Below are 10,000 nucleotides of genomic sequence, written 5' to 3'. Positions count from 1 at the left end.
GATCCCTATGTATCCATTTAGTATCACTTTTAAATGAATACATGGGTGTTTTATAGCCCCAACAGAGCTTATGTGTCCAACCCTGACTGGTTTTTAAAAGTCTGTCTTTCCTCTTGTCTTTGTCTTTAAGTAAAAGTCTTTGAGCACGTTTGTAACAGCTTAGCCCTTTCTAATGGGCAACCCCTGTAAATGGTCCTCATAGAGTACAAATTTCTGATAGGGATCCATTACACAGTTATCTATTATGCTGCAACATTTCATTGTAATTAACTAACCACACCCACCACATTGCTTCGACTTTACCCCCACTTGAAAAGAGAACGGATGTGTTATACGTCTTGTTATTTTCTGTTCTTTTTAAATATTATTTGTTTACAAAGAAATCTAGATTATTTCATGTTGTGGTGCATTTTGTGTATGGTTCAGTAATTCCTGTGATTGTGCGTTTTGTTTTAATTTTTTCATTGATGTGCATCTTTTTTTATTTTAAAAGTCTGATTTTACCATTACCCTAAACACTAATCCTCATCTCATGTCCATTTTGCAGGAGAAGACCAGTGCCCTAAGCCTGAGCAACGTGGCTGGGGTCTTCTACATTCTGGTCGGCGGACTCGGTTTGGCCATGCTGGTGGCCTTGATAGAGTTCTGTTACAAGTCCCGAGCCGAGGCGAAACGAATGAAGGTGGCAAAGAATGCACAGAATATTAACCCAACTTCCTCGCAGAATTCACAGAATTTTGCAACTTATAAGGAAGGTTACAACGTATATGGGATCGAAAGTGTAAAAATTTAGGGGGTAGGGAACGAGGTTTTAATAAATTCCCCCCAAATGCACGCTTTTTTGGCTCATCCGTTCCATCCTTGAGTGTTAGTGAGTGACGAGGTTGGCCAAAGGATCGTATGTATTGGTGACTTATGATTTTAATGAGAGAGAGAGATACTCCCCCTTTTTACTAGCATAAAATTATGTTTGTTAATTTATGTTCTCTTCCTCTTTGAAACCATTTTCATGTATGACTGTTGATGGCCATGCTTGTTAATACCTCTGTCCTAGTAACATATTTCCACAATAATGCTTGCAATGACCATTCAGAAACCTTAACATGATCATTTTCATCTCGCATTGTTTTACTCACAGACGTCTCATTACGCTCTCATCTACATTCTCATATTTGTGTTTCAATAATCTTTTAAGTATTTTTGATGTCAGACGCAGCTGTCTAACATGTTGCTTTCTTGTTTGTGTGTGGATCCTTTTCTGTGTGCGTGTGTGTGATGATTGCGCTGGCTTGTGTCTGGATGTGCATGTGGCTTGTATGCTTTTGTAGGTGACCTTTGGGGATGCCATGAGGAATAAAGCAAGACTTTCCGTTACAGGGAGTACTGGGGAGAATGGTCGGGTGATGACTCCAGAGTTTCCCAAAGCTGTCCACGCAGTCCCGTATGTGAGACCTGACATGGGGCTAAACGTCAGCCTGACAGATCTATCCTGATCACTGAGAAACTCCTGAGTGCCTTACAATGGTTTTGATAGAGGGATCGTTTTTGTTTCATATCCTCCCTCCTTTGAGTTCACTATTTGTTTTTTTTGTCTTGTGAAAAAGTAAAGGTCTGGATAGAGGTTTCTTTTTCTCTATCAAAGACTTATACTGCGCTCTCTATCTACATTTTCCATGAAACGCTTTCTTTGAAGGGTTACATTTTATTTAAAATATAAAGAGGTGGCTTTTGTTTTCTAAACTTGTGATATCATGCTTTTCTACCTGCTTGAACTGGACTGAGTCAGAAGCAAGGGCTTGATTTACGGCTGCAGTTTGCCCCGCTGTGTTTGTGTACCTGTGTGGTGTGCATGAGTGTGTGCAACAGAGAGGGTGTGTGTGTGTGTGTGGGTGTGTGTGTGTGTGTGTGTGTGAGAGTGAAAGGGGAAAATAAAAAATAAAATAAAAACTGTTTCTGTAGTCCCCCACCACCAAACTGGATTTTCAAGCACACTTTATATCATCTCCATTAAGCTGTGTAATGGTGTTTTTTTTGTTTCTCTATTTGATTGTTTTTGTTTGTTTTTTTTTTTTGTTCTTTTTGTAAGAAAAGAAAAAAAAAAGAGAAAAAAATGTTTTTATGTATTTTCACAGAATAGCTTTTAAAGAAACCTGGGAGCATACTGGTTGGATATAACCACTTAACATGTGAGTTCAGAGAAAGTAAAAAGTACTTAACAGCTTCTAGTTCCATATTTTGAAAGCCAAATACATTGAGAAATAGAGAGTGAGATCTTAAAGTCATGTAATTAATTCTTAATTAAAAAAAACTTTCCTGTATATTTTATTCTTTAACATTAGGTGTTGATATGATCTTTAAGTCAATGCTTGATATTTGGAAATAATCCTTCTTGGCTTTTTATTGTTGGAGTTGCTGCAGCAATTTACCTTCATTCTTTGTCTCTGTTTGCTTCAGTGCTTTTGCTACTTGTGTTTTTTTCTGATGAGGACAACGGTTACCACTCTGTTTTTCAAGAAAAAAACTAATGTGTTTACATGCCATGAATGGAAACCACTGAACAGTATGTTAGAGCATTTTAGCATTACATTTGGAATATAAATCATGAGGCATCAACATTCATATGGCTTAGATGATGGTTCAAAATGCCAAATAAGTAAGAGTGCCAAATTCTAGTGCCAGTAGAAATAACATAGTTTTATTATAACAAATAACTGTCATCTCAGTGAATGTAAATGACTCTGATACATTCTACAGTATAACTTTTGTGTACAGTTGATGGCAATGACAATGCTAATAACAATAGCCTTTTCGCTTTGTTTTCCTGTCTCCATATATTTTGCATTGAGCTGACAATGAAGTAGCACCAGTTGCATGTTGTTGCCGCATATACTACATATGTTTGTTTCATTACTGCCAAGCATCCGTTTTCATTTTAATGTTATGATTGTGAGGTTAACTGTTTGAAATTGGAACTATAATGTAAGACATACAGTATATATATAAATATATATATATATATATAGATATACACAAAATATATATGCATAAAACATATATTTTATATAAAATGTTAAAACATTCGAATATTATACCCTGTTACAAAAGCTACTCTACTTCCATGAAATGTTAAATTAATGGTTAGTATTATCAAAAATGTTTTATTTCTTTTTACATTCTGTTTTGCACAATTTTTAAGATGAGCACATTTCTCTTTAATTCTCTATTCAAAATTCAACCTAAACTGTACTTTTTTTAATGTGGTTTCTTGAAATCAACATTTGACTCATAAACCATAGTTGCTAATCAGTTTGTTACATATTCAGGCTTATCACTGACATTTTGTATATGGAATGTGTGCTAACTTCTTTATTTTTTGGAACTATTTCTAAATAAAAGTTGCTGATTTCTTGTTACTCTCATGGTATCATTTATTAAGAATAACATAATGTCAACCCTATGGTACAGAGCCTTCCAGCAACATGGTATCCAGTCAGTTAGTTTGTTCAAATCACATTTTGTCTGCTATAGGTGATTCCAATTAAAATGTGTCAATTTGCAATACGTCTTTAAGAGTTTTTGCGACATGAATTTTAATCAGTATGCCTTACAGCTAGTGTTGGGATTGTTATTTTAAAAAGTTATAGTTACTAGTTATATATACAAAAAAAAAAAAATGAAAGCATGGAAGTGAAAAATAATGCTTGTCAAGCGATTTACAAATGATATAAATACTTTGCAATAGAATTAATAGGGTTTACACCATTCCAGAAAAAGTGAAAAGCACAGAAAGTTAAGAGTGACTCCTGCAGACAGCTATCATTAAGTGTTGAGATGGATTAGCTCCTTTAGATTAGAGCTTCTAGCTGATCCGTAAAAGTCTTTGTTCCTGCACATAAAGAGCAAATTGCTTAAAGGTTTAGTCTTTGACTTCAGCAAAAGGTTTTCTTTAGGGACACTGTCACTGAATCTGTGATTCAGTGTCATCGTCTTTCCTTTCAATCGGTGTTCAAGGTACAGTGTATGCTGATCCCAGCTAATCTCAGCAAATCAGCATCACGCATGTGTATCCCAGTTCTTTGCTCCTCTCTGCCTTAAAAACGCCCCTCTGCAGGCAGCAGGGAGACCATGGGTGTGTTCGATTTCAGTGGCTGGGTCATCCAAGGACGACCCGTCCTTTCGGGGGTTTATAAGGAGACCTTATGAGTTTGGCTATGGAGATCCTCCAGCCTTTTCTGTTTGTCTATCACCTAGCAACCCTGATAGTTTACACACAAAGCAGGCAAAGAATGAATGCCGAACCTCTCACTACTGTTCCATGTGCTAATTACATTGTTTAAGAACTTCAGTGGCAGTACAGCCATTGCGCATATCAGATTGCAGTCCCTACACTGAAGAGATATTGGAATCTTTGCTAAAATGTCAGCCAAACCCATTTTTACATGGACAGGTATAACATCTTAACAAACCAAACATTACCCACTGCATATCTGACTCACTCACCATGTAAACAACTATTTAAATTAATTTCAGACAGTACTATTCACATATTTATATTATATTAAACTGCACTTACTGTACAATATTTGCCACTGTTCTGCATCATTTAAATTTTTCCTCTGAGCATGGAGCAGCCGTCTTCCGTGGACTCACAATGAATCATGGGATACCCAAAGCTACAGATGATATGTCCTTTAAAATGTGCAAAAAGAAGGCTGCATATGTCGAACGTCATCCTTTTCGAACAGGCCACGGTGCTACACTATGACTATTCCAAAAACTACATCAAAAGTCTACTAAAAAGTACGTCCATGTGCAGCACATTTTTGTTGAGTGTTCGTCACTAAAGAATTCCATTATATAGGAGGAATGCAATTAGTACCAACTCACAGCTCGTCCCGCAAGTCAGTGGTATATGAGCAATCTGAAATGAACTCAATTCATCCATCCATCTTCTAACACACTTAATCCCAAGTGGGGTGGGCGAGGGGTGCTGGTGCCTATCTCCAGCTGTCTACAGGCGAGAGGAGGGATACACCCTGGACAGGTCGCCAATCCATCACAGGGAAACAGAGAGACACAAAGGAAAAACAACCTTTCACACATGCACTCACACCTAAGGAGAATTTTAGACAAGCCAGTTAACCTAACAGTCATGTTTTTGGACTGTGGGAGGAAGCTGGAGTACCTGGAGAGAACCCACGCATGCTCAGGGAGAACATGCAAACTCCATGCGGAAAGACCCTGGGCCAGAAATCAAACCCAGAACCTTCTTGCAGCAAAGTTGCAGTGCTACCCACTGCGCCACTGAGCAGCCCCTAAACTAAATTCAATTGAAATTAATTAGTCTAACTTGGCAAGGAGATCAGACCATGGCACTGCTTAGATGTTACATTTACATTAAACTTTACATTTCATTTGGAAATGAAGGTCCCAGAGTCTGGGTCCTGTATAAGGAGCCTATTCATCCCCTGGGCAACTATGCTTTATTTTTTCCACATTAATGCTTATTTCTGTTGACAGGTTTTATGGAGATGCTGATTTAATTTTCCATTTGCCAAAAGGTTGCTATGATGTCCATGGCCAGTTTGATGGAAGAAATGCAGAGATCCAGTGGGTTCAAAGTTTTCAAGAGAGCAATGAAAGAACACAGAGCCAAACATGGAAATAAGCTGACTACCATTATTAAAACAAGTATCACTTCTTTAAACCTGCACACTTTGTTCTTCCACTAAATCTTCCTTAATTACGTTTGGATGCAGAACACTGTGTAAAACCAACTACATTTACCTGTTGTGACAAGTGCCAATGACTTCTAGAAGGTTCTCATGTTAGTTGCTTCTCGATTAGTGTAAAGGTCATAACATCTGCACTTTTAAAGTTTAGATTAGTCTCACATAATCACATCTTAGGAAAAAAAAATTGGTAAGCCAGATTTACTAATGTCAAGGTAAATGACCTGTATATATATATATATAGAACTTATTAAACTGAGGGGAACACTGATGGTTGTAAGCTACATTGTACAAACAGCTTCACAGGGGCAGATTGGCAGGAGTTGGACCTGGCATGCATGCGACTTTGGCACTCTGACCAGCATCAGTAGGCAATGCAAGTGAGGTGTCTTGCCAAAGTAAACCACGACTGAGAAAGATGGAGCTGGGGTTCAAACCGGTGACACTCCGGTTTCGGGATGAACTTCAGGATCGTACACCACTGTCACCACACCCAATATATAAACACTTGAAATATATCACTGAGTTTGCACTGAATCTATTAGATATATGAGCTCCTTGTTTTTTGTTTGTGATTACTGGAACATTTGGAAGAAATGAGCCTAATACTAGAGAAGTGGCTCTAACAGATTCCCAAAGAAGTGCAGAAAGTAAGGAACAGCAAAGACCACCTCTAAAACTTAAAATGAATATTATTTCAGTTATAAAGAAATATGCCTTCAAAATCTTATTTTTTAGGTTAAATGTAACTCATGCTGATTGAAAGCCTGTCGTGAGCTTCATGTTTCAAGAATGCGTCATCAGACAATCTCTTTCTGCTATGAATTAATGACTGTCTCCAAAATGGTGGTTGACATCTTTCTGCACCAGCAGAATAATCGAGATTTGAGCATTGAATATCTGTTCCTATTCAGATTTTCTTTCATAATAATGTTTTCATTGTAAAGCATGTTAAAGAGCCTTGCAAAAATAAATATACATCTTAAACTTTTGCACATGTTTCTAGGTTGCAACCAACACAATTTGTTTGAGATGGATGGGTACATGACAGACCACATATAAGGAAAACCTAATTGCAAAATGGAGGTTAACTCATACATGTTATCCTACCTCTTCTCTAATGCAAGCTCCTGTGTCAACATTAAGGATTGTTTCCACATCAAAGGCTCTTTAATCAGAAGAAATCAGAATCACGTTTAGTGGCAAGTAGGTTTGCATTTACAATGAATTTGACTTGGTGTTGATGGGGTGAACTGCAAGACTTATTTGTGGGTCAAATTTTTTTCTGTATATCTATTGACTCTAAATATCTAATATGTCTTCTTTAATCTGATGCACTCAGCTGATTAGATGCTCTTATGATTCAATGCATGAAAATCAAGCTTTCTCTGTTCTAAGTCCAAAACTGTGAAATGACTACTTGTCAGGCAGGCTTCATCTCATGCAATTTTAAAGTCTTGTTTTATTCTATGGCCTTTGACCATGTATTATTTGAGTATTTTGATTGTTTCTTTTATTACCTTTGCCGTTATATTTATTTTATGGTTGGACTCTTTATATATTTGGTTTTTTTTATTAGTCAGCACTTTGGTTGAACTAGTTGGATCTGTTGAAAGTGGACCATATGAACCAAATTACAAGGTTTTCATTATACAATTTATATAGCTCATCTGCATATTTAATGGTATATCTGTTTAGTTATTCAGTTATTGTTCAAATCTTGACATTTATGTGTATACATATTTGTCAAACACAGCATATGTCCACAAGCAATCTGATCCAAAGGCTGCTTTATCGAGCAGCAGAGGTGGGTGAACAAGAGGCATAAATGAGACCCTAAACAATGCTAATGGATGTTACAGAGAGAACATCTGTAAGCTTAATGCCTATACCAATTACTTTAAATATTAAGATTAACAAAAATAAAACTAGAAGAAAAAGCATTTGATCAGAACCATACCTTAAAAGTTTCTGCCATTCCTACTACTTATGAACCAAGTAAAAAAATTTATTACATTTTTTTATCAGGGAAAAATATAAATATACTTTCGTCTTTTAACAATACAACAGAACTTTCACACTGATTGTACAATGAGTTTAGAATTATTTTATAGGATTCTTTGTATATAAAATTATTTCTATAAAAAATAATATTAAATAATTGACTGGTTTATCTCTGGAAGGTGAGACAGCATCGGATGTAACTGAAGAAGATGAAACGTGTTTAAACAGTTTTGATCCAGTTGAGCTTTTAGAGTTAGCAAAAATATCATCTCCATCAACCTATATGTTAGATCCATTTCCTACCAAGTTATTTAAGGAAGTATTCCCTCAGATTAATCCATCCATCTTAAGGGGATATGTACCTCAGGCTTTTGAGATTGCTGTAATTAGATCTTTACTTGAGCCCGCTTATACCGTGTTGGCCCCTTTAAAGAGGTTTAAGAACTTATAATACCACTGAAACTCCACTGTAAAATCATTAATTCTTATGGCCTTAGTTAATGGGCTTGTATTAGTACTTGTCCTGTTAGATCTCAGCACTACATTTGATAGAGTTGATCACACTATTATTTTAGAAACCCTTGAACGTTCTTTTTGAATTAAGATAATAGCACTAGGATGGTTTAAATTTATTTTTCAAACAGATTTCAGTTTGTTCACGTTAATGATAAATCTTCCTCATGCTCAAGGGTTATCTTTGGAGTACCACAGGGATCAGTACTAGGACCAATTCTCCTCACTATATATATACTCTTAATCGGTAGAATTATTAGACAGCATGGGATTAATTTCCACTGTAATGCTGATGATTCTCAGCTATGTCTGTCTATAAAATCCAGATGAAGCTAACCCATTACATAGATTACAGGCATGTCTTGAAGACATAAAAACCTGGATGACTCTTAACTTTCTGCTTCTTGATGCAGACAAAACAGAAGTTATAGTCTTTGGACCAGAGTCTTTGAAAAAGAAGCTGATTGGTCAGTCACATCATTTGAATGGGATTAAATTGATTTCAGATAATAAAGTAAAAAAAAATCTTGGTGTTATTTTTTATCAGAACCTGTCATTTAAATACCATATCAGAGAGGTTTCTAGAATATTCTTCTTTCATCTCTGGAATATTGCAAACATTAAAAATATCCCGTCCAGGGGTGGTGCTGAGAAAATACCCCATGCATTTGTTACTTCAAGGCTGGACTATTTTAATTCTTTACTATCAGAAAGTTGACAATCTGTGATTAAAAGATCTCAGCTGATCCAAAATGAAGCACCCAGAGTTCTGAGGAAAATAATAATAAAAAAAAATAATAATCAAAATAAAGATCATATCTCTCCTATCCTGGCTTTTCTTCATTGGCTTCCTGTTAAATCCACAATAGAATTTAAAATCCTCCTTTTCACATATAAAACCTTAAATGACCAAGCTCCATGACAAAGCTTTCTTATATATTAGCTTTCCTTCATTGTCTTTCAGTTAATCCAAAGTAGATTTTAAAATCCTCCCTTCATGTAAAGCTGTAATTGGACATAATTTGTCTTATATCAGACGTCTGATTGTTTCTTATGTACTCCCCTCTCAACTTGCATATTTACTAGTGGTTCCTAGAATTTCTAAAAGAAAATGGGAGGCAGAGCTTCTAGTTATCAGACTCCTCCTTGTTGAACCAACTACCAGTGAGGCACACAGCCTTATTTACTTTCAAGGCTAGGCTTAAAACTTCCTTTTTGATAAAGCTAAAATAATCTTGAACTATATATAGTTATGTTGCTTTAGGCTGCTGGAAGACACAGGGACAAATTTTAATCATTCTGCTTCATTCTGTCTCTATGTTTCCATTTCCATTTATTTGTTAGTTTTTTTTTTTTTGGTGCAACCCTGAGCTTTATATTTTCTCTGCTCTTCTTGTTATGGTAGCTTTATGTGGTCTTGTGCTGCTTTCCTGTGAAGGTATCCTGCAGAGAAATATCAGCTTGGCTATAGTCATTAAAACTGCTGGTTATAGATGATATAGGTGGGACTGTTTTGTTGTTTTATGTTTGTTTTTTGTTTTTCTTGTAGCGTTTAGACCTCTTTCTCTCTTGGAAAAAGCTGTTGGCTCAGAATTCACTGACTAAGGGCCGGATTTATCAAGATCCAATTTTGCGTGCAGTAATTTGCGCTCACAAACTGGAATTTTGCGCGAGGGGCTGAACCATGGTTTGCGGGTGATTTAACAAGAGTGATTGCGTAACTGGTGGAAGGTGCAAAACTGTTGGAGACG

The 10,000-nt window shown here is 36.3% G+C and overlaps 1 protein-coding gene across 7 annotated transcripts in view; it reads left to right on the top strand.

Annotated features, from left to right (window-relative positions):
- gria2 (glutamate receptor, ionotropic, AMPA 2) overlaps nt 1–3,094 on the top strand; it is a 66,676-nt gene extending 63,582 nt beyond the window's left edge. For 2 of the 7 annotated variants that reach the window (XM_015385825.1, XM_015385824.1), the window contains exons 15-16: nt 548–796; nt 1,329–1,464. In XM_015385825.1, coding sequence (XP_015241311.1) covers nt 548–793 — 246 coding nt within the window. In that variant the 3' untranslated portion in view covers nt 794–796; nt 1,329–1,464. Of the gene's footprint in view, nt 1–547; nt 797–1,328 lie in introns of those variants that run through there. The other 5 variants (XM_015385828.1, XM_015385826.1, XM_015385823.1 and 2 more) reach the window with 5 other exon arrangements.
- Nucleotides 3,095–10,000: the final 6,906 nt, after the last annotated feature.

Source organism: Cyprinodon variegatus, unplaced genomic scaffold (assembly GCF_000732505.1).
Source record: "Cyprinodon variegatus isolate N-32 unplaced genomic scaffold, C_variegatus-1.0 Scaffold349, whole genome shotgun sequence".
NCBI lineage: Eukaryota > Metazoa > Chordata > Actinopteri > Cyprinodontiformes > Cyprinodontidae > Cyprinodon > Cyprinodon variegatus.
The sequence above is the reverse complement of the archived record's forward strand: the minus strand, read 5'-3'. Positions and strand labels throughout refer to the sequence as shown.